General features: G+C 45.2%; 1 protein-coding gene across 1 annotated transcript in view; it reads left to right on the top strand.

Annotated features, from left to right (window-relative positions):
* SERPINC1 (serpin family C member 1) overlaps positions 1 to 22,911 on the top strand; it is an 85,182-nt gene extending 62,271 nt beyond the window's left edge. The window contains exons 4-7 of the mRNA XM_063939685.1: positions 9,341 to 9,478; positions 10,420 to 10,816; positions 14,485 to 14,549; positions 22,576 to 22,911. Of these exons, the coding sequence (XP_063795755.1) occupies positions 9,341 to 9,478; positions 10,420 to 10,816; positions 14,485 to 14,549; positions 22,576 to 22,752 (777 nt within the window). The 3' untranslated portion in view covers positions 22,753 to 22,911. The remainder of the gene's footprint in view (positions 1 to 9,340; positions 9,479 to 10,419; positions 10,817 to 14,484; positions 14,550 to 22,575) is intronic.
* Positions 22,912 to 26,208: the final 3,297 nt, after the last annotated feature.

Below are 26,208 nucleotides of genomic sequence, written 5' to 3' on the forward strand. Positions count from 1 at the left end.
TTTATTTTTTTTGTTTAATGTATGTTCTGTGTCAGTCTTCATCCTTGGTACTTTGTTTTTTTATGTACCTCTCTCTGATTGTTTGTACAGTAATATCTGTGCTGCACATACCCTGATAATCATATATATATATATATATATATATATATATATATATATAGGTAGGAGGCAATGATGAAGCAGTCAGCGGCACTAAGGGTCTTGTTTCAGCAAGCAATTATATTGAAAAATCACGGCATAACAACCAACGTTTCGGGATTATTATTATTTATTTATTTATTTTAGATGATAAATTTGCTGGTATCTATACTCTTGGTACAGTGTTATTATTTGTAAACATCCACACACCTTGTTGGAGACCATTGGTTGTATTGTGACACAGTACTACATCAAACTACTGGGAGAAGTGAGCGCTGTCAATAAACCAACTGTGTAACCCTAATCATACCCCCAATAGTGCCTAACCCTAACTCTCCCCTTTTAGTTCCTTCAACCCCCCCACCACCACTCTCCCGTGCAGCCTAACCCTAACACCACCCTACCCTTCCCCCCAACCCTAACCAGTCCTGGATTCTGGCATCGTGAGCGGTGTCACAGTTCCAGAACAGTGTCTGGATTCCTGCGTCAGTGTTCCGGCTGCCGGAATCCTGAACGCCGCTATTCCAAATCCATCCCTCATTTTGTTGACAGTCTCCATGACAAACAACTCTGGATGAACCCTAAAGTTCATCTGACACATCTAGTCATTAGAAATCAACTAACCTGAATGAAATAAGTATGACCACTGGTGTGTTTGCCATTGATGGTTACTTTCGATGGTTTCAGACTATGCAGTGGATGATCATCAATGGTTTTACCAACTGATAGTCATCCCTGTCCTTTCACTGACATAAGAACATGGGGGTGGGGCTTTGTGGATGTCATGAGGAGGAACTATACTTGCATCCTGGCACCTTCTAAAAATAAAATAAAAGACCCATTTGGTGGTTCTGTACCATCGATGGCGTGAGACAATCTAGTTTTTCCCCATTGATGGCAAAAGTAATCGCCATTGTCCATAAACCATCAGTGTGTTGGATATATCAACGGTCGATGGCCATCCCTGAATTGAATTTAGCTTGAAAAGATACTAATGTGGCCTTTCACACAAATCCTCTGTTCCCTAGCAATTGAATAGAACTATGGGCCTTATTCAGAGGTGGACAGTAATCACACAGCGGCTGTGTGATATTATACAGACACTGCAGTAAAAAAAAGAAAGTAAGTAAATTCCTCCTGCCAGGGGCGTATTGGGAAACAAAAGTGGCCCTGAAAAAAATTATAAAAGTGGCCTCATGTGGACGGCACCAAATCAACTGTAGGCGGAGCCAATACCAAAGTAGGCGGGATTAATACTTCAAAATGTAATGTACATGGAGTTACACCAACAAAAGGCAGAGCATGTTATATTAGCTTGATGTAACACAATAAAAAGTTTAGAAAGTATTGTGTTGTAGCAGAAGTAGTTAAGAATTTAAATCTTCTGCACACTCACTAAATAAATTGTAAAGTGATTATAGCTACTTCATGCTATATCCTGTTACAGTGGTTCTGAAGCTGGGTCCTCAGGGGGCACAAGCAGGGATGCCACGGGATGTAGTGCACGACCAAATCAGTGATAGGCAAAACCAGTTACCTAACTTAATATTTGTCAAAATGTATTAATAAGAAACTTTTGAACAAGGGGTGCCATGAAAAAAAGCCTGATACTCTAATGCACTGTGATTCAAGAACGTTTGGGAACCGCTACTTTTTGCATCACACAGTCCATGTTGTTTAAGCAGCTTGGCATTAAATAACCTTCCGCCCCCTATTACAGAATACCCCCCTCACTACAGAATACCGCCCAGACAGATCTTCATACATAGCATACTAATCAACTGTACATAGCATATAAATAACCAACTATACATAGCATATACATGGCATACCCCTAAAAACCTGACACAGGGCAGGATTTACCAAAGGATCACGGTACATCCCGCCACTTACCGCATTGATACTAATCGCATATGTACTAACATATATGATTATTATCAAAAGGGACAGCTCTCCCAATAAAAGCTGTCCTTTGTGATTCGCTGCGGCTCCTGGATTTTTTAATCTATGACCCGGGAGTCCGTCTGTACATGCGCAGAAAGGTGGAAGCCGTGGGGGATGCTGGGAGAGTTCCGTGACAGAACTCTCCCACATCGCATTGCGGAAGAAGCCCCATAGGCTTCTACAGGATAACCCCTGCATGGCGGAGACCCAGCGCATGGAGGTAAGTACATATGGAAATGTGGTAAAAACCCAGAAAACAGGGTTTTTTTCCCACATTTTTATTTTAGTACATTCCACCCACAGCATGTGCATAGCAGATACATTAACAACTAAACATAGCATACACATACTATATACATAACTAAACACAGAATGGACATAGCATATAAATAACTAGCTATATAACCAACTATATAGAGCATATACATAACCTTATGGACCCCCTGCCCCCTTAAAACAGATCTACATTAACCCTCCATCCATGTACCCAGACAAGAAGACTTAGTCCATGGACCTGCAGTAATAGATCAGGGGTGCCATGAAAAAAGCCTGATACTCTAATGCACTGTGTTTCGAGAACGTTTGGGAACCGCTGCTTTTTGCATCACACAGTCCATGTTGTTTAAGCAGCTTAGCATTAAATAACCTTCCGTCCCCTATTACAGAATACCCCCCTCACTACAGAATACCCCCCCAGACAGATCTTCATACATAGCATACTAATCAACTACACATAGCATATAAATAACCAACTATACATAGCATATACGTGGCATATCCCTAAAAACCTGACACAGGGCAGAATTTACCAAAGGATCACGGTACATCCCGCCACTTACCGCATTGATACTAATCGCATATGTACTAACATATATGATTATTATCACAAGGGACAGCTCTCCCAATAAGGACCCGGCATGTGGGGTGGACTTGCCCTGACTTTTCGCACATCTAGAACCAAATGCTGAATTAGGCCCTAAATACAGATGTTGCCGTGATGCATTTGCACGTGTGCACGCATAGTGGCAGCAACTAAACGAGACCAGGTGCAAATAGTCACACCTGCTATCCCACCTGTATATCCTACGGGCAGAGCCGGCCTTAGGCATAGGCGCCTAGTGGCACAAGCAGGTTCTGCTAATTAAAATGATATGCAGCGTGCCTCTATTCTGTGTGTAGCATTTCGTATGCAGATACAGCCACAGTCGCACACAGTATATAGGCATGCCATATATAATTTTAATTAGCAGAAGCTGCTTGTGCATCCTAGCGATATAGCAATGCAAATAAGATGCATTTTCATAAAAAAATAGGTGCCCAACGTTAGCAGTGCTGCCAGCTGACTCATGCCAGGCATCTCCTGCTGCATGGCACGTTGAGGCAAGATGTATGAGGACACATCTGTATCCAAGCAGAGGCAGAGGTCACAGTGTTAGCAGCTGTGTGAGTGCTGTGTGTGCGTGGATTGGTTGTGCAGTAGTGTTCGGCATATGTGTAAGGGGCATTATGCATGTCATTATGTGTATAAGGGCATTAATAATGTGTGATATATGTGTAAGGGGCACTATGTGTGTCATTATGTGTATAAGGGCACTAATAATGTGCGGCATATGTGAAAGGCACATTATGTGTGTCATTATGTGTATAAGGGCATTAATAACTTGCGCCATATGTGTATGGGACATTATGGGTATAATGGTATTAATAAAGGTTGGCATAATGTGTAAAGTGCATAATGTTTAGGACATTATTGATGTATGTCATATGTGTAAGGGACATTGGGGGTCATTCCGAGTTGATCGCTAGCTGCTGTTGTTCGCATGCGCAGTGATCAGGCTAAAAATCTGCATTTCTGCGCATGCGTATGGGGCGCACTGCGCACGTGCGTCGTACTTTCACAAAACTATGCAGTTTCACACAAGGTCTAGCGACGCTTTTCAGTCGCACTGCTGATCGTTGAGTGATTGACAGGAAGTGGGTGTTTTTGGGTGGTAACTGACCGTTTTCGGGGAGTGTGTGTAAAAACGCAGGCGTGTCGGATAAAAACGCAGGAGTGGTTGGGGTAACGGGGGAGTGGCTGGCCAAACACAGGGCGTGTTTGTGACGTCAAAACAGGAACGAAACAGTCTGAAGTGATCGCAAGGTAGGAGTAGGTCTGCAGCTACTCTGAAACTGCACAATCGTTTTTTTTGTTGCAATGCTGCAAACCTTTCGGTCGCACTTCTGCTAAGCTAAGATACACTCCCAGAGGGCGGCGGCTTAGCGTTTGCACTGCTGCTAAAAGCAGCTAGCTAGCGATCAACTCGGAATGAGGGCAATTATGTGTGTCATTATGTGTATATGGGCATTAATTAAGGTTGGTATAATGTGTAAGGCGCATTATGTTTATCAGGACATTAATAATGTGTGTCACATGTGTAAGGGGCACTACTGTGTGGTATTATGTGTATAAATGCATTACTGTGTGGCATTATGTGTATAAGGTGCCCTACTGTGTGGTGTAACATATAGAAAGGGCACTACTGTGTGGTCTAATGTGAATAAAGAGCAATATGGTGTGGTGTAATGTGAATAAGGAGCAATTCAGTGTGATGTAATGTGAATAAGTGGCACTACTGTGAGGACTAACATTTATAAGGTAAAGTGGTACTACTGTGTGATGTAACATAAATTAGGGACACTATTGCATGATAAAATGTGAATAAGGTTGCAGTGCTGTGTGGCGTAATTTGAATAGGGGGTACTATTGTGTGGCCATACCCCTTCCCAGCAAGAACACGCCCCTTTTTGGGCTGTGCGCCAAATGTGCATCCTATTCCTATTTATAATATATGGGGTAGGAACACCAAAATAAGGACTGCTATGGGTGAGGGGTGATGCTACTGGGAAAGGGGTGCAGAGTCAGAGGGTGGTGCTAGGGGGCACCAGCCAAAATCTTGCCTAAGGCATCATAATGATTAGGGCCGTCTCTGCCTGCCTACGGGTCGCAGATGTCGCTATTCACACGTGCCCGCCAGTGGGCATACTAATTGTAGCAGGTATGTTGCTTAGTGGTAAACAGGTACACAATAGCACTGGTGCACAATGGCCCTCATTCCGAGTTGTTCGCTCGCTAGCTGCTTTTAGCAGCATTGCACACGCTAGGCCGCCGCCCTCTGGGAGTGTATCTTAGCTTAGCAGAATAGCGAACGAAAGATTAGCAGAACTGCTACTAAATAATTCTTTGCAGATTCTGAGTAGCTCCAAACCTACTCACAGATTGCGATCAGCTCAGTCCGTTTAGTTCCTGGTTTGACGTCACAAACACGCCCTGCGTTCGGCCAGCCACTCCCCCGTTTCTCCAGACACTCCCGCGTTTTTACCTGACACGCCTGCGTTTTTCAGCACACTCCCGGAAAACGCTCAGTTACCACCCAGAAACGCCCCTTTCCTGTCAATCATTCATCGATCAGCAGAGCTACTGAAATGCGCCGCAGAATCCAAAGCAAATCTGCTAAGTTTTTAGTTAAATAACTAAGCGCATGCGCCCTGCGTGCCCTTGCGCATGCGCAATTAGCAACAAATTGCAACATAGCGAAAATCGGCAACGAGCGAACAACTCGGAATGACCCCCAATATTCCTTGTTCATACATCCCAACAGTCCAAGCTTAAAACTGGTTACAGCGATTACCCTGACGGTATACAGTCATAATTTCAGCAATTTAACAAAAAGGGAGGTAATCTGCGCACTGGGGTGGTTTTACTGTATGGGATGTGCTGCTAGTCAAAAGGGTGTCCTTGCCCTTTGGTTCAATATGGATATCTGGTTTTCACCTGACTGCGCTCATCCCCTACAGTTTGAGTACTCGTGAAATGATGCAAATGGATACTTATATAAAGGTGTGTTTTACTTTCACATGTATCAAATATGACACTCAATATAATGAAACAGTGCAGATAATATTGTGGAACATGAAAAAGGTGGTAATCACAATGTGTGCTCCACGGAAGGCACCTTTTTAATTCAGTCCTTTAATCACTCAAATTGGTGATTAAATCCTTTAGGTTCTTGGCGTGTGTGTTCTGACACAAAGGCCAATGGGCTGGAAAAAATATATATATGTAATGATTAAATCTGGCTGTGTTGCTTTAAAAGTCAAATATAGATTTTCCAGTGGAAATGTCTCTAGTCCTGACCGGACTGTGTGGGCTTTAAAAATCTGTCTTTAGTAATTAGATTCATATAGTTGCAGAGGACGGCGTCCCGTACCTCTGCGTGTGGAAGTCAGGTATTCGTGCACTATCGTTGCGGCCGTACTTGTAAGATGTACAGGTGCGGGGGCAGCGGGAACCTCCTGGCGGCTCCGGACAGACTCGTCCCTCAGCTCGCGCACCCGCTCTCCGGTTCGTCCTGTTAGGGATCTCCCCGTGTGCCTGCGCCGCTCACTGGGTTGGTCGTGTTCGCGTGGGGGGGAGCTCAGCCGCAGGATCTAAACAGAGCCTGTGGCAGTGTTGCACCTCCCCACAACGAAGTGCTCAACTGTGTGGTACTCCTGCTGCCCGTCTGTCTGTACTGCTTACCGATGTCTGCGCCGTAGGTCCGAGGGTCTCACAGCACTCTCCTGTCCTCCAATGGTTTGATGTCTCTTAGTCGGAGGAGACGACTAAGAGACATCAAGCAATTGGAGGACAGGAGAGTGCTGTGAGACCCTCGGACCTACGGCGCAGACATCGGTAAGCAGTACAGATGGACGGGCAGCAGGAGGACCACACAGTTGAGCACTTCGTTGTGGGGAGGTGCAACACTGCCACAGGCTCTGTTTAGATCCTGCGGCTGAGCTCCCCCCCACGCGAACACGACCAACCCAGTGAGCGGCGCAGGCACACGGGGAGATCCCTAACAGGACGAACCGGAGAGCGGGTGCGCGAGCTGAGGGACGAGTCTGTCCGGAGCCGCCAGGAGGTTCCCGCTGCCCCCCGCACCTGTACATCTTACAAGTACGGCCGCAACGATAGTGCACGAATACCTGACTTCCACACGCAGAGGTACGGGACGCTGTCCTCTGCAACTTTATGAATCTAATTACTAAAGACAGATTTTTAAAGCCCACACAGTCCGGTCAGGACTAGAGACATTTCCACTGGAAAATCTATATTTGACTTTTAAAGCAACACAGCCAGATTTAATCATTACATATATATATTTTTTCCAGCCCATTGGCCTTTGTGTCAGAACACACACGCCAAGAACCTAAAGGATTTAATCACCAATTTGAGTGATTAAAGGACTGAGTTAAAAAGGTGCTCCCCGTGGAGCACACATTGTGATTACCACCTTTTTCATGTTCCACAATATTATCTGCACTGTTTCATTATATTGAGTGTCATATTTGATACATGTGAAAGTAAAACACACCTTTATATAAGTATCCATTTGCATCATTTCACGAGTACTCAAACTGTAGGGGATGAGCGAAGTCAGGTGAAAACCAGATATCCATAATTTCAACAAGAACATTCTTGAGAATGTTTTTGTCGGCAAAATAATCTTTGCACCAGTATGTCAACCCCTGGAAAATGCCAATTAAAGCATTTTAGTGGTGTCGGCAGCACTGGCGTTTCTATAATGGGTGCAGTATGTGCGGTGCACACGGGTCTTTGAGTCCAGAGGGAGGCCCCACCGCACACGCTGCACCCATTTTGTGAATACTCACCCCTCCGGAGTCCCGCGGCCATTTTCACGGAGTTCTGCGCATGCGCAGTAGAGAAATCTCAGGGAAAATGGCCTCCACGCCATTTTCCCGGGGATCTGCACATGCGCAGTAGAGTCTGAGCGCTCTAGTGCTCAGCCCCGCTCCGCTGCCGGCAGAGAGGAGGGGGCCCGAACGGAGGAGGCTGCACCCGGGCCTCCTCTCTTAAATGCAGCTGGTCGGCAGTGTAACTGTAAATGTACGGCTTTGATCACAATTATATTGCCAACAGCGTTAACGTTTTATCTTTTACCGGGGCAGACTTTGCAGTGCTGGGGATTAATGTGCCAAAAAGCACATTGTCGACTTAAGGTACCGCACCCTCCTGATCCATACCTACATTTACTGATTGCCCCAACAATCTTCAAGTCCTGCCCCTATCTGCTTACAAAACCATGACTCTGCTGTAATAAAGAATATATGTGTCTTCACTGTAACTAAGTCAGCTATGGGACTACTGTATACGGCAGGGTTCTCCATCTCAACCTTTAAGTTTTCCCAAGAGCTCATGTGTTGAGGATTTCTGTCTGTGGAAACAGACCCAGCAGCATAGATTTACTTACCTCTGCATGATTGCTGCTCCTCCATCCCCCTGCCTCATTCCTTGAACATCTCTGCTTTTCTTACACCCTGCCATTAGGCTACCTCCCGCTTGCTTGCACCTCATGTCATCTGTCTGTCGCCCCTTCCCACTAGATTGTTAGCTCTTCAGAGCAGGGCCCTCTTTCCTCTTGTCAAAGCCCTCTTCTCGACGCATTTCACTCAAGGCTCTCCTACTCAGCGACTATCTTTACCCGCTTTTTCTCCTGCTGGTAAAGACCCATCTCTATCTATGGCTGCTAGCCCCAAGTAATACGATGATTACTCCCTCGCTCCTTACATCCTAGCTGTATTATGTTTTGAGAATTGTGGTGCTCTGTTACCTGTACTCTATTTTTGTTATCTATTTACTGTAATGCTAAGTTTTGTCTCCCTGTACTGTCCTTTGCACGGCGCTGCAAAACACCTGTGGCGCCTTATAAATAAAATGTAATAATAATGACTACAGAAAGCCACAAAACATGACCTGTTGGTGGTACGGCGGTACTTGAAGACTGGTGTTGATGTCCATTGACAGAGTTTGGCTGTGGTGGATGAGCAGTGGGTGTGTGAATGGAGAGTAGTCCACACAGCAGATTACTACCCTTTTCAGACCGCCAGCAATAACCCGGGTTGCGGCGCAGTATGAAAAGGGACCAGTACAAATAATACCTGTTATGCCTCCTTGGAGAACAAATGGATCCAGTCAAATAAAATTTTTTTATTCCTCTGGATAAAGTATAGGATAAGAATGTCTCAATGTAATTACATTATGATAGACACATAACACTACACAGCTTTATGCAATGACATAATTAGCGATGGATATTGATGCTTTACATCCCTGCCTTGTTCCGGGAATACCTGCATAGCATGTGATTCCAGCTCTCTCCTGGGATCTAATATAACCAGCACTTCCATATTAATAAAATCATCCATTTGTTTTCAGGAGAAGGCCGATGAATCTAGAGAAATTATCAATAACTGGGTATCCAATAAAACTGAGAAGAGAATCACTAATGTTATCCCAGAAGGAGCCATCACCGAGGATACTGTCTTGGTTCTGGTGAACGCCATCTACTTCAAGGTGAGAACAAACAGCGGGGCTTACGCATGGCTGATAGATTTCCTTACTAGTGTATTATGAATGTATCTATCTATATATATATATATAAAATAATCTATCTCATCGCAACATAACCCCTCTTTAATGCATCAGGGATGTTTCACAGCGGCAGCAAAAACAAGGTAATTTGGTGTTAGGGTTCTAAACGGAATGGTGGGTTCCGCCAGGCACAATGCCTCTCCCTAAACCCTGCCCACTTACAAACCCGACAATCGGCATGCCGGCCATCAGGGTCTATTCCCACTCGTGGGTGTCCACGATATCTATAGGGTGGGAATAGAACCTGTGGCGAGCCCGCAAGGGGCTTGTTGCGCTCGCCCCCCTGCCGGCATGTCGCCACCGTGATCCGGCCGGTGGCATACTCAACCTTTCTAAACACCATGTCCACCACCAGATGCACTCAGTATACCACACTGCGTAATTGCAGGACTTTTATAGCGATGTTCAACACCTTGTTACACCTGTAGCTGCACTATGGATGGACCTCATTCACTATCCCTTTAAATAAAGCCTATAAATGCAAAGTAATTACAGACATTGAGGCACAACATGAAGTTATGCACAACATTGTCCAGCCATAAAATGTTGCCTCCACTGTGTATCGATAGCTGTGGCACTTTGAAGGCTGATAGGAGACAGATTCTGTGGATGGTTGGAAATCGGAGGCAAGTGGCTAGATTTACTATGCAGGGCTTTTCAAAGATGCCGCGTCTTCAGGATTTGGCCTCTGGATTTAAAAGGGCAATTATATTGAGTACAAAAGATGCCTGCTTTTTAAATTCACTGTCCAACATCGCTGACGAAAGGGCAAAGGAAAAATGTATCAGCTTTTCATGCGTCAAGTCTAGATAACAAATCAAGCTAAAGAAGGTTTATACATGACATCTGATCATTGTTTGCAGGGACTGTGGAAGTCTAAGTTTGAGTCGATAAACACAATCCTGGGAGAATTCCATGTACCAGGTAGAACCGAGTCGTATGAAGTCCCAATGATGTATCAGGAGGGTATGTTCCGTTATGGTGCCTTCAAAGATGATGCCGTCCAGGTTCTTGAATTGCCCTACAAAGGTGATGACATTTCCATGGTATTGGTGCTGCCATCTGAGAACACCCCGCTGGAAAAGGTGGAGCAGGCACTGACTCTAGAGAAGTTCTCTGAGTGGCTACATAAAGTGCAAAGTGTTCAACTATCCGTTCACCTTCCGAGATTCAAGATTGAGGATTCTTTCAGTGTTAAAGAGAAGTTACAGAAACTGGGGCTCGTAGACCTGTTTGATCCAAATGCTGCCCGGCTTCCAGGTTTGTTGCTTCAGCTTTATTTAATTTTTATTTATTTTTTAAATATCAGTTCTCCCCACAATGTGCTATGAACCAGCAGCATCTCCTAGGTACATAGTACAGACTGGCATTTTGTGAGATGAAAGAGAGTACAAATGGGCAGCAAATTGTGGTCCAGGAGTTGGTAGTAGGGTAAGGCTGGGGCTGCTTTGGTCTGAAGGCATCCGGACTGGCACCCGAAATGAAGGGGGCAATGACGTGACTGGGGGTGGGTTGGGGGTTGACCAATAATCCGCCCCTGCTGACAGGGTGAGTGGGGGGGGGGGAGGGGGTTAATGAGTGCTGGCAGAGTGTTTGGATTTATTGAGTGCTGACAAGGTAAGTGTGTTTGTGTAACAACAATACAATTATATGGACACACAGGCGCACAAGACCAACCTAATTTATAGGCCCACCTGCGTCTGTGTGTGGATATAAATTCAGGCGCTGATATAAGTTTACATGCAATATCCAATAAACGTTTGCTAATTACCACAACTTAAAATCTAAATGCAGCTCCCACTCAGTACTCTGAAGTGTTACTAAATTTTAGACCAAAAAGAAAATCACTTATGTGAGAGAGCGCATAAAGATTTTAAACATTTTTATTTTATATTAAAAACTATAAAATTCTATCTTAGCATCAACATATGCATAATATCGCTATAGGCTTTTGAAACAATATAATTACTATTGCTACACAGTAGGCACTAGCATAAAATAGAAGCACAAGTCGGTCCAGGATAATGTGTTTATCACCAGCTGCCACTTATTTGCAGAACTATCTTCAAAATTCCTTTTATTTCCACGTTGTGGCTAGAATACAGCTCAATATCCCGCATCAACAGATTCTAGATTCTTTATCCACAGAGTTGGTATATGAGTACCGCTAGAACTTCATAAATTAGCCTAATGTTCAGGAAATAATGCAGCAAAAGTCCCCCCTTGCTCCCGTACTTTATTCAAACTGTGGAGTTTTAATTATATTCGTATATGGACAGGCTTACTTTACCATACAGGGAAAGTAGCTCTCATCCCCTGACACTCAGATGATAACGGGTCTATCAACAGAGGGATGATCGTCAGTTTAGAGAACTACCGTATTTGCCGGCGTATAAGACGACTTTTTCCCCCTGAAAAACATGCCTCCAAGTGGGGGGTCGTCTTATACGCCGAGTGTACGTCGTAGGCATACATATAGCCAGGGGCGTCACTGCCCCTGGTGACACCCGGTGCGGGAAGTCGCGAAATGGGGGCGTGGCCTAGCATAAGGGGGCGTGGCCTCACGGGCGGAGCCCCGTTTTCGGCAATCCAGGGGGTTAAGAAGATGTTGGCTGCCCCCCCCACTCCCCCTGTGTCCGGTGAGTGTACGGCGCTGCCGGCGGGTGAAGCTGTGCTGTGGCAAGTCTCTCTCGAATGCAGTGGCGGCTCCTACACATTCAGCAGTGACAGGCGGTTAGGCAGGGAGGACAGCGGCAGCACTGACATGTCTCTTATAAGAGATTTGGAGTATCAAGGTATGCTTAAGAAGGCGGGGGGCCGAGGAGTGTGTATGAAATGTATAAAAGTGTAACCCTTGGGGCAGCTATATGCATGTAAATCTTCCCTGCCACTGTTGAACACATGAGGCGTGTTGTGTCCGTCTGTGAGGTGCCCAGCTGCGGCGGTATGCCTCAGGGGTCTTCCATGTTAGAGCCGTGCAGCTTCCCCCTGCCGGAACCTGTGGATCTGATGCGTGGTATGATGATGTCCTGCGGCACCCAGCTACGGCAGCACGCCGCTGGATTTCCCCTGCTGGAGCCGTCCAACTTCTCCTCACCAGAGCCCGTTTAAGCAGTTACAGGCTTTGTAGTGAATAGTAATGATGCTGGTCCTCCAGGTACACGGCAGAGATGTCAGCCACACAGTTCTAGTGGGGGATGTTCAAAAGCACTTAGCAGAGTGCCCTTAACGCGTTTCTCCGTTATAGAATTTTAACGGTTTCATCAGAATCAATTAGGCTAATTTATGAAGTTCTAGCGGTACTCATATACCAACTCTGTGGATAAAGAATCTAGAATCTGTTGATGCGGGACATTGAGCTGTATTCTAGCCACAAAGTGGAAATAAAAGGAATTTTGAAGATAATTCTGCAAATAAGTGGCAGCTGGTGATAAACACATTATCCTGGACCGACTTGTGCTTCTATTTTATGCTAGTGCCTACTGTGTAGCAATAGTAATTATATTGTTTCAAAAGCCTATAGCGATATTATGCATATGTTGATGCTAAGATAGAATTTTATAGTTTTTAATATAAAATAAAAATGTTTAAAATCTTTATGCGCTCTCTCACATAAGTGATTTTCTTTTTGTTTGTGTAACATTCTAGTGAGTGCTGGCAGGGTTTGTATGTATGTGTGTGTGTGTGTGTGTGTGTGTGTGTGTGTGTGTGTTGGGGGGTTTAATGGATGCTGACATATGTTGGGGCACAGATGTGTAGCATAAATTTGTATTGGGGGCATTGTATGGCATAATTCACACTATGTGGCATTCAATAAGATTGGGGCATAGGTGTTTGGCATATTATGTATTGGGGGCACAAATGTGTGGCATATTATGAATTGGAGGGAGCAGAGGCGGTGGGTGAAATGTTGTCTAGGGCGCCCGGAAACCTGGCTATAATAACGCACAACCCAAATGAAATGTTCACAACACTTTAGATAACTTCCCTTCTGTGTTGAACGTCCTTTCACTAGGGAAGTCCCCGGTAAAAGAACCTTCGGCACAGAAGGAAAGTTATCTTGATTGTTACTAGCGCTTATATTTGCACTATACTCATGTCTTTTGTGTTCCAGGGGGATATCTGTCAAACCTTGGCGGGAGATAAAGTACCAACCAATCAGCTCCTGTCATTTTTCAAACACAGCCTATAAAGTGACAGCTGGTACTTTATCTCTCTCTCCAAGCTTTGATACATATTCCCCAGTCTGATGATTCAGCTACCAAATGACTGTGGGCCTGATACAGAAGCGGTTGCAAAGTTGATGGTTTAGCGACGGAGGGATTATCGGTAGACTGCGCATGCATCACAGGCGCAGTGCACACGCGCTAAGGTACCTTTGTAATGGCGCTCACATTGAGGAATCAGTCGCAGAGTGATTGACAGGAAGAGGCCATTTGGGGAAGGTAACAGGCAGTGTCTGCAAAAACACAGGTGTGTCGTGATTTTGGTGCGTCTTGACGTGTGACTGTGATCTCATATGCATAAAACAGCGTCAGTGTCGCAGCCCCTGCAGCCATATTTAAAAGCCATGAAAGCACTCAGGGAGTCGCTGTTTATCTGTCACGGTTGCAACGGAGTATGCATGGTTGAGCATGTTGCGATGGCTTCGTGGGCATCTCTGTTCACTTGCGGGAGGCTACTACAGTTGCGATGATCGCTGAAAAGGATTGCTGCTGAGTCGGCATGGCAACCGCTGAATCAGGGCTTGTGTGTCTCTTTAGATCTCTGGGAACCAGTGACCCCGCAGAGATACTTTCTACAGTGTAAGAAATGGCTTCATCATCTCTGTGGAAGTGACAGCAGCACTGTAGTGGATCATTGTGTTTGTTCACTTATAATGGGGGAAAGATGCATGCATTTTTAATTTTGTTTTTTGATCAACACAGGAATTGTTGCAAACGGGAGAACAGACCTGTATGTATCAGATGCATTTCACAAAGCCTTTTTGGAGGTGAGAATGAAAGAGTAACTAACACATAAAGAGCCAGTAATGTCCCAAAATTATAATTTTCATATATGATAAATGATTGAATTTTCAGCACTGCCAATTACTATACGTGAGTACACCATGGTGGTCATTCCGAGTTGATCGCTCGTTATTTTTTTTCGCAACGGAGCGATTAGTCGCTAATGCGCATGCGCAATGTCCGCAGTGCGACTGCGCCAAGTAAATTTGCTATTAAGTTAGGTATTTTACTCACGGCATTACGAGGTTTTTTCTTCGTTCTGGTGATCGTAATGTGATTGACAGGAAGTGGGTGTTTCTGGGCGGAAACTGGCCGTTTTATGGGTGTGTGCGAAAAAACGCTGCCGTTTCTGGGAAAAACGCGGGAGTGTCTGGAGAAACGGGGGAGTGGCTGGGCGAACGCTGGGAGTGTTTGACGTCAAACCAGGAACGAAACTGACTGAACTGATCGCAGTGGCAGAGTAAGTGTGGAGCTACTCAGAAACTGCTAAGAAGTGTCTATTCGCAAATCTGCTAATCTTTCGTTCGCAAATCTACTATGCTAAGATTCACTCCCAGTGGGCGGCGGCTTAGCGTGTGCAATGCTGCTAAAAGCAGCTTGCGAGCGAACAACTCGGAATGAGGGCCCATGTTTTTTCCGGCAACTGGCCTGATTCTGCATCACATGCAAATTTGTATGTGGCTGTAACAATGTAACAGATATGGTCAGTGGGTGTGTAGCCGGATACTACCTATTCTAAGTCAACCATAGGTAAAGTGGGCGCCAAATTCATTCCTATCTCCTGCACCTATTTGGGGTAGATGAGTTTCAGTGTAGTATATTAGTGGCATTTTATTTAGAGATGAGCGCCGGAAATTTTTCGGGTTTTGTGTTTTGGTTTTGGGTTCGGTTCCGCGGCCGTGTTTTGGGTTCGACCGCGTTTTGGCAAAACCTCACCGAATTTTTTTTGTCGGATTCGGGTGTGTTTTGGATTCGGGTGTTTTTTTCCAAAAAACCTAAAAAACAGCTTAAATCATAGAATTTGGCGGTCATTTTGATCCCAAAGTATTATTAACCTCAAAAACCATAATTTCCACTCATTTTCAGTCTATTCTGAATACCTCACACCTCACAATATTATTTTTAGTCCTAAAATTTGCACCGAGGTCGCTGTGTGAGTAAGATAAGCGACCCTAGTGGCCGACACAAACACCGGGCCCATCTAGGAGTGGCACTGCAGTGTCACGCAGGATGGCCCTTCCAAAAAACCCTCCCCAAACAGCACATGACGCAAAGAAAAAAAGAGGCGCAATGAGGTAGCTGTGTGAGTAAGATAAGCGACCCTAGTGGCCGACACAAACACCGGGCCCATCTAGGACTATTGGCATTCCTGGGGAAGGAGGAAATTGACACTGAGGGAGTTGGTGGGGTGGTTTGCGTGAGCTTGGTTACAAGAGGAAGGGATTTACTGGTCAGTGGACTGCTTCCGCTGTCACCCAAAGTTTTTGAACTTGTCACTGACTTATTATGAATGCGCTGCAGGTGACGTATAAGGGAGGATGTTCCGAGGTGGTTAACGTCCTTACCCCTACTTATTACAGCTTGACAAAGGGAACACACGGCTTGACACCTGTTGTCCGCATTTCTGGTGAAATACTTCCACACCGAAGAGCTGATTTTTTTGGTATTTTCACCAGGCATGTCAACGGCCATATTCCTACCACGGACAACAGGTGTCTCCCCGGGTGCCTGACTTAAACAAACCACCTCACCATCAGAATCCTCCTGGTCAATTTCCTCCCCAGCGCCAGCAACACCCATATCCTCCTCATCCTGGTGTACTTCAACACTGACATCTTCAATCTGACTATCAGGAACTGGACTGCGGGTGCTCCTTCCATCACTTGCAGGGGGCGTGCAAATGGTGGAAGGCGCATGCTCTTCACGTCCAGTGTTGGGAAGGTCAGGCATCGCAACCGACACAATTGGAGTCGGACTCTCCTTGTGGATTTGGGATTTCGAAGAACGCACAGTTCTTTGCGGTGCTACTGCTTTTGCCAGCTTTAGTCTTTTCATTTTTCTAGCGAGAGGCTGAGTGCTTCCATCCTCATGTGAAGCTGAACCACTAGCCATGAACATAGGCCAGGGCCTCAGCCGTTCCTTGCCACTCCGTGTGGTAAATGGCATATTGGCAAGTTTACGCTTCTCCTCCGACAATTTTATTTTAGGTTTTGGAGTCCTTTTTTTACTGATATTTGGTGTTTTGGATTTGACATGCTCTGTACTATGACATTGGGCATCGGCCTTGGCAGACGACGTTGCTGGCATTTCATCGTCTCGGCCATGACTAGTGGCAGCAGCTTCAGCACGAGGTGGAAGTGGATCTTGATCTTTCCCTAATTTTGGAACCTCAACATTTTTGTTCTCCATATTTTAATAGGCACAACTAAAAGGCACCTCAGGTAAACAATGGAGATGGATGGATTGGATACTAGTATACAATTATGGACGGGCTGCCGAGTGCCGACACAGAGGTAGCCACAGCCGTGAACTACCGCACTGTACTGTGTCTGCTGCTAATATATAGACTGGTTGATAAAGAGATAGTATACTCGTAACTAGTATGTATGTATAAAGAAAGAAAAAAAAACCACGGTTAGGTGGTATATACAATTATGGACGGGCTGCCGAGTGCCGACACAGAGGTAGCCACAGCCGTGAACTACCGCACTGTACTGTGTCTGCTGCTAATATATAGACTGGTTGATAAAGAGATAGTATACTCGTAACTAGTATGTATGTATAAAGAAAGAAAAAAAAACCACGGTTAGGTGGTATATACAATTATGGACGGGCTGCCGAGTGCCGACACAGAGGTAGCCACAGCCATGAACTACCGCACTGTACTGTGTCTGCTGCTAATATAGACTGGTTGATAAAGAGATAGTATACTCGTAACTAGTATGTATGTATAAAGAAAGAAAAAAAAACCACGGTTAGGTGGTATATACAATTATGGACGGGCTGCCGAGTGCCGACACAGAGGTAGCCACAGCCGTGAACTACCGCACTGTACTGTGTCTGCTGCTAATATATAGACTGGTTGATAAAGAGATAGTATACTCGTAACTAGTATGTATGTATAAAGAAAGAAAAAAAAACCACGGTTAGGTGGTATATACAATTATGGACGGGCTGCCGAGTGCCGACACAGAGGTAGCCACAGCCGTGAACTACCGCACTGTACTGTGTCTGCTGCTAATATATAGACTGGTTGATAAAGAGATAGTATACTCGTAACTAGTATGTATGTATAAAGAAAGAAAAAAAAACCACGGTTAGGTGGTATATACAATTATGGACGGGCTGCCGAGTGCCGACACAGAGGTAGCCACAGCCGTGAACTACCGCACTGTACTGTGTCTGCTGCTAATATAGACTGGTTGATAAAGAGATAGTATACTCGTAACTAGTATGTATGTATAAAGAAAGAAAAAAAAACCACGGTTAGGTGGTATATACAATTATGGACGGGCTGCCGAGTGCCGACACAGAGGTAGCCACAGCCGTGAACTACCGCACTGTACTGTGTCTGCTGCTAATATAGACTGGTTGATAAAGAGATAGTATACTCGTAACTAGTATGACTATAAAGAAAGAAAAAAAAACCACGGTTAGGTGGTATATACAATTATGGACGGGCTGCCGAGTGCCGACACAGAGGTAGCCACAGCCGTGAACTACCGCACTGTACTGTGTCTGCTGCTAATATAGACTGGTTGATAAAGAGATAGTATACTACTAATATTATATATACTGGTGGTCAGGTCACTGGTCACTAGTCACACTGGCAGTGGCACTCCTGCAGCAAAAGTGTGCACTGTTTAATTTTAATATAATATTATGTACTCCTGGCTCCTGCTATAACCTATAACTGGCACTGCAGTGCTCCCCAGTCTCCCCCACAATTATAAGCTGTGTGAGCTGAGCACAGTCAGATATATATATACATTGATGCAGCACACTGGGCTGAGCAGTGCACACAGATATGGTATGTGACTGAGTCACTGTGTGTATCGTTTTTTTCAGGCAGAGAACGGATATATTAAATAAAACAAACAACTGCACTGTCTGGTGGTCACTGTGGTCGTCAGTCACTAAACTCTGCACTCTCTTCTACAGTATCACAGCCTCAGGTCAATCTCTCTCTCTCTCTCTCAACCCTAATCTAAATGGAGAGGACGCCAGCCACGTCCTCTCCCTATCAATCTCAATGCACGTGTGAAAATGGCGGCGACGCGCGGCTCCTTATATAGAATCCGAGTCTCGCGAGAATCCGACAGCGTCATGATGACGTTCGGGCGCGCTCGGGTTAACCGAGCAAGGCGGGAGGATCCGAGTCTGCTCGGACCCGTGAAAAAAACATGAAGTTCGTGCGGGTTCGGATTCAGAGAAACCGAACCCGCTCATCTCTAATTTTATTACCCGTTCAGATGTGAAAAAAGTCCTTGTGGTGCAACTGTGTGCAGGAAGATTCCAGTAAGTATGAAACACATTGTCAATGTGCAATGTCGCTCCTGGGTAAGGTATGACCTCATCAGCGAAACGCAGAGAACTACCTCCGATAATATTTTGATAAAGAAAAAGAAGAACAAATTAAACATTTTTCTGTATGCACACTGGAACCAATTCAATTAATACAATCTCTTATTTTTAATGGTAGGCATCAAAATTGCTTCAACAAGAGTGGTGAAATATTAAAATATATAGCCCCTTTAAGAATATAAGAAAAAAGTTCACAGTAACCAACACTGACCGGACATTTTTATAGTTTTTATTATCACACTTTATTTTTCTATTACACTATATTCTAATATTTCACCACTCTTGTTGACGCAATGCATATCATTAAAAATAAGACATTTTAATAATTGAATTGGTTCCAGTGTGCAGCCAGAAAAATGTTTTCTTTGTTCTTCTTTTTCTTTATTAAAATGTTGGTCTCAGACTTGAAACATTAGAATAGCGCCTGAAAAATTAAATATTTGTGTTATTAGACACAAGAATAAAATAAAAGGAACCATAAGATATTCAAATAATTATTCATTGAGCTCTTGAGATACTGGTGCTGGATTAATTTAGTGTTCTATGTACAGTACCTCCGATAATATCCCTGGTCTCCAACCCTTCCTGTCACTACACACTCTGGATTTTACATCCCTGATCTGGCACATCAACCACTGGTATTGACCTGGAATCAGAGCCGGATTTACACTTCATGGGGCCCTAGGCAAGTTACTAGTCTGGCCCTCCCCTCTGCCCCCCACCAGTACCTACAATAAGATTTTTTTGTTTACATAAACTAAAAATATTTTGCAAGACATACACACCGGTGACTGGGAACTCTGAGGACCTGGAGGCATAGACCGGTGACTGGGAGGGAAGCGGGACATGGAGACATTACAGAGCCGGCCCTAACCAATGTGATGCCCTAGGCAAGATTTTGGCTGGTGCCCCCTAACACCACCACTAGTTCCGCCTCTAACCCTGCACCCCTTTCCCCCACCCATAGCAGTCCTTTTTTTTTTTTCCTCCTACCCCCTGTAATTTAAATAAGAACAATAAGTACATTCGGCGCACAGCCCAAAAAGGTATGTGTTTTGCTGTGTTCTGCAGGCACTTCAAATTATGCCTCACAGTAGTGCAACTTTATTCACAATTTATCATACGATAGTGTCCCTTATTCACATTACATCACACAGTAGTACCAATTTACCTTATATATGTTACTCCTCACAGTAGTGCCCCTCATTCACATAACTTCATACTGAATTGCTCCTTATTCACATTACACCACACCATATTGCTCTTTATTCACATTAGACCACACAGTAGTGCCCTTTCTATACGTTAGACCACACAGTAGAGCACCTTATACATATAATGCCACATATTGGTAATACATTTATACACATAATACCACACAGTAATGCCCCTTACGCATATGACACACATTATTAATGTCCTTATAAACATAATGCACCTTACACATTATGCCAACCCTTATTAATGCCCTTATACACATAATTTCCCTTACACATATGCTGCACTTTGTTAATGCCCTTATACACATAATGTCCCTTACACATACTGTGTGCTGCACATTATTAGTGCCCTTATACACACAATGACACACATAGTGCCCCTTACACATATGTTACACATTATTAATGCCCTTATACACATAATGACACATATAGTTCCTGGCGTGAGTCAACTGGCAGCTCTGCTAACATCGGGTGCCTATTTTTTATGAAAATGCATCTTATTTGCATTGCTATGTGGCTAGGATGCACAAGCAGCTTCTGCTGATTAAAATGATATGCGGCATGCCTATATACTGTGTGCGACTGTATCTGCATATGAAATGCTAAACACAGAATATAGGCATGCCGCATATAATTTTATTCAGCAGAAGTTGCTTGTGCCCCTAGGCATATCAGATGCCCTAGGCAATTGCCTAGTTTGCCTATGCCTAGGGCCGGCTCTGGCGACATATACACTGCTGGCGGGAGGGGGGGCACAGAGACATACACACTACTGGAGGTAGGGCATGGAGACATACACACTGCTGATGGGAGGGCATAGAGACATCCACAGTACTGGTGGGGGAAGGAGGAGCAAGGTGACATACACACAGCTGGTGAGGGGGGAGCATGGAGACATACACACTGCTGGACGGACAAATAGACAGAGGTACCTCCCATTGTGATGCTGTAGCCCTCAGCAGCAGCTCCCTCCCCTTCCACACTGCCAGCCAGGAGAAAGATGAGCACAACATGCTGCTGTAGCGCCGCCCCCTGCCCCACCAGTCTGAGCTCAGCACACGGTCCTCTGACCCCACTGTCAGCAGGATACTCTGCTAGACACCAAGCACCAGCCACTCCATAATGCGGTTCTCCCAAAATCAGGAGAACCACATGAACTCTGATCCTGGGCTAGGGAGAACTTATTGTTCTCCCTACAGTTTGAGAATTAAAGAAAAAAAACATCAGGCAGCAGGCGGGCCCCCTTGGGGCCGTCGGACCCTAGGTGGCAGCTTGTGCTGCCTTGTGGGAAGCCTGGAATTCCTGCACACAAATTTGCAACATGCAGGCATACATTGCACCAGAAGCAACATATGAAGGCACCAATACTGTACATATTTAATCAAGTTGAAATCTTTTTGTACATCTTGTTCACAGCTGCTCAATGCAGGACTTTTCTCCATATCTGGGGGGAGTGGGGGGTTTGGGGTGGCAGTAAGTCACCTACCAGACTCTCCCTCTGGTGCGATGTTGAGCACTCAGATCCACAGACAAACACTGTAAACTTGGTAGGAAACACTGCTGGTTGCTCTATTCCGTCCTTCTTACTGCATGTAATGGTTGCTGGGGAAGAGGTACTTCTATATCCACCGAGTCTTAAATCAAGGTGTAGCAGCAAAAAGCATATTTTATTCTGAAATGTTTAATATAGCCCACTGTTATGCTTACATGCTTCAATATTACCTGTGTATGTCACATGGGATGTAGTCAGGGTCCCAACTCTCACAATGTCGGCGGATGCCCAAGGCGAGTATTAAAGCTAGTTAGGGTAGGCACTAGGGGGAGGTAGTGGGAGGGAACAGTTTGGGGTTAGGCTGCGGGAGAGATAAAATATTGTTTTACATAGTTGGTAGATTGTATTAAATAATGTTTTGCACGCTATACCAGGCATTCCCAACCCCGGTCCTCAAGGCACACTAACAGTGCAGATTTTGGTGACATCCAGACTTCAGCACAGATGGTTAAATCAAAATAACTGAGGTACACATTAAGTCACCTCTGCTCAAGCATGGATATCCTCAAAACCTGGACTGTAATAGCAGAGATTAGGAACCTCTGCACTAGGGGGAGGAGAGAAATGACTCAAGGGGCCTAATTATAAACTAGATGGAAGAACTGTGGCTTGTCTTTACTAAACTGTAACTAATACGTGTTTTTACCCCAGGTCAACGAGGAAGGTAGCGAGGCTTCAGCAGCTACTTCTATTCTTATGGCGGGACGCTCATTTAATCCAGTACGGGTCTCATTTAGAGCCAACAGGCCTTTCCTGGTCTTCATCCGAGAAGTTGCAATCAATGCTATTATCTTCATGGGCCGAGTAGCCGACCCCGGCTCTAAATAACCCTACATACAGATCATGATTAAAGGCATTCAAAAGTCTGTCTTTATGGCTTATTAAAGGCACACAATTGTTTTTTGTCTCCCTTTCTATATTTTCCTAATGAAACACTAAGAGATTAATGTACAATAAAAATCCTGTTACAGGGTTTACAAAACTTCAGTAAGTGTTTCTCATGCTGTTTTGCTTTTTATTACATACATATTTATTTATCCAGAGACAAGAAGATGACAATTTACCAAGCGACCAAATCCCTTGGTACTAGTCATCAGAAAACTACTCTACTTCTAGAATGGAGATTTGTGCAAAGGCTACGGTTATTAAAACACAGCTTTTTTTTTTTATACAGGTAGCAGTGGCAAACGCAGGATTTCTAGAGGGGGGTTTCCAAATGCAGTCCACAATCTCCCACTCTGCGGAACATTGGAGCAAGTGCGAGAGTAGCAGAAGAACCTAGTAATTACTCTGGACATTAATGTAAACATTGGTCCATTTATACACTGGATACTGTATAGTATACAGTATTAATATTTAACACTATGGAAGGTTAAACATTCCATAATACATAAATATACAAGCATAATAGAACCAGTAGGAGACAGAACTGTATTTTCTAAGAACACATTCTCCCACCTCATGGTAAGGCTCCTGTCTCTACTTCATGGTAGCTACTCTCTAGTCCAGAGCACTGATTGGGGACACCTCAGGATCCACACACACAGAAAACTTGGTAGAAGAAGCTGCTACCACTGGCCATGTGCAGCAGCTCTGCTCTGTCCTTTAAACTGCATGATGTGGTGGCATCTCTAGTAATCATATTATATACCATTGAGGAGGGAGTTTCCGTGCAACTGGAACCCCCCCTGCATTTGCCTATGGGTATATATATATATATATATATATATATATATATATAAAATGGAAAATAAGAATTTACTTACCGATAATTCTATTTCTCGTAGTCCGTAGTGGATGCTGGGGACTCCGTCAGGACCATGGGGGGAATAGCGGCTCCGCAGGAGACAGGGCACAAAAGTAAAAGCTTTAGGATCAGGTGGTGTGCACTGGCTCCTCCCCCTATAACCCTCCTCCAAGCCTCAGTTAGGATACTGTGCCCGGACGAGCGTACACAATAAGGAAGGATTTTGAATCCCGGGTAAGACTCATACCAGCCACACCAATCACACTGTACAACCTGTGATCTGAACCCAGTTAACAGCATGATAACAGCGGAGCCTCTGAAAAGATGGCTCACAACAATAATAACCCGATTTTTGTAACAATAACTATGTACAAGTATTGCAGACAATCCGCACTTGGGATGGGCGCCCAGCATCCACTACGGACTACGAGAAATAGAATTATCGGTAAGTAAATTCTTATTTTCTCTGACGTCCTAAGTGGATGCTGGGGACTCCGTCAGGACCATGGGGATTATACCAAAGCTCCCAAACGGGCGGGAGAGTGCGGATGACTCTGCAGCACCGAGTGAGAGAACTCCAGGTCCTCCTCAGCCAGGGTGTGCCCCTGACCAAGTAGCAGCTCGGCAAAGTTGTAAAGCCGAGACCCTCGGGCAACCGCCCAAGATGAGCCCACCTTCCTTGTGGAATGGGCATTTACATATTTTGGCTGTGGCAGGCCTGCCACAGAATGTGCAAGCTGAATTGTACTACACATCCAACTAGCAATCGTCTGCTTAGAAGCAAGAGCACCCAGTTTGTTGGGTGCATACAGGATAACAGCAAGTCAGTTTTCCTGACTCCAGCCGTCCTGGAAACCTATATTTTCAGGGCCCTGACAACATCTAGCAACCTGGAGTCCTCCAAGTCCCTAGTAGCCGCAGGTACCACAATAAGCTGGTTCAGGTGAAACGCTGACACCACCTTAGGGAGAAACTGGGGACGAGTCCGCAGCTCTGCCCTGTCCGAATGGACAATCAGATATGGGCTTTTGTTAGACAAAGCCGCCAATTCTGACACTCGCCTGGCCGAGGCCAGGGCCAACATCATGGTCACTTTCCATGTGAGATATTTCAAATCCACAGATTTGAGCGGTTTAAACCAATGTGATTTGAGGAATCCCAGAACTACGTTGAGATCCCACAGTGCCACTGGAGGCACAAAAGGGGGTTGTATATGCAGTACTCCCTTGACAAACTTCTGGACTTCAGGAACTGAAGCCAATTCTTTCTGGAAGAAAATCGACAGGGCCGAAATTTGAACCTTAATGGACCCCAATTTGAGGCCCATAGACACTCCTGTTTGCAGGAAATGCAGGAATCGACCGAGTTGAAATTTCTTCGTGGGGCCTTCCTGGCCTCACACCACGCAACATATTTTCGCCACATGTGGTGATAATGTTGTGCGGTCACCTCCTTCCTGGCTTTGACCAGGGTAGGAATGACCTCTTCCGGAATGCCTTTTTCCCTTAGGATCCGGCGTTCAACCGCCATGCCGTCAAACGCAGCCGCGGTAAGTCTTGGAACAGACATGGTACTTGCTGAAGCAAGTCCCTTCTTAGCGGCAGAGGCCATGAGTCCTCTGGGAGCATCTCTTGAAGTTCCGGGTACCAAGTCCTTCTTGGCCAATCCGGAGCCACGAGTATAGTTCTTACTCCTCTACGTCTTATAATTCTCAGTACCTTAGGTATGAGAAGCAGAGGAGGGAACACATACACCGACTGGTACACCCACGGTGTTACCAGAAACGTCCACAGCTATTGCCTGAGGGTCTCTTGACCTGGCGCAATACCTGTCCAGTTTTTTGTTCAGGCGGGACGCCATCATGTCCACCTTTGGTCTTTCCCAATGGTTCACAATCATGTGGAAGACTTCCCGATGAAGTCCCCACTCTCCCGGGTGGAGGTCGTGCTGAGGAAGTCTGCTTCCCAGTTGTCCACTCCTGGAATGAACACTGCTGACAGTGCTATCACATGATTTTCCGCCCAGCGAAGAATCCTTGCAGTTTCTGCCATTGCCCTCCTGCTTCTTGTGCCGCCCTGTCTGTTTACGTGGGCGACTGCCGTGATGTTGTCCCACTGGATCAATACCGGCTGACCTTGAAGCAGAGGTCTTGCTAAGCTTAGAGCATTGTAAATTGCTCTTAGCTCCAGTATATTTATGTGGAGAGAAGTCTCCAGACTTGATCACACTCCCTGGAAATTTTTTCCTTGTGTGACTGCTCCCCACCCTTTCAGGCTGGCATCCGTGGTCACCAGGACCCAGTCCTGAATGCCGAATCTGTGGCCCTTTAGTAGATGAGCACTCTGCAGCCACCACAGAAGAGACACCCTTGTCCTTGGAGACAGGGTTATCCGCTGATGCATCTGAAGATGCGATCCGGACCATTTTTCCAGCAGATCCCACTGAAAAGTTCTTGCGTGAAATCTGCCGAATGGAATCGCTTCGTAAGAAGCCACCATTTTTCCCAGGACCCTTGTGCAATGATGCACTGACACTTT

This window comes from Pseudophryne corroboree, chromosome 9 (genome assembly GCF_028390025.1).
Source record: "Pseudophryne corroboree isolate aPseCor3 chromosome 9, aPseCor3.hap2, whole genome shotgun sequence".
NCBI lineage: Eukaryota > Metazoa > Chordata > Amphibia > Anura > Myobatrachidae > Pseudophryne > Pseudophryne corroboree.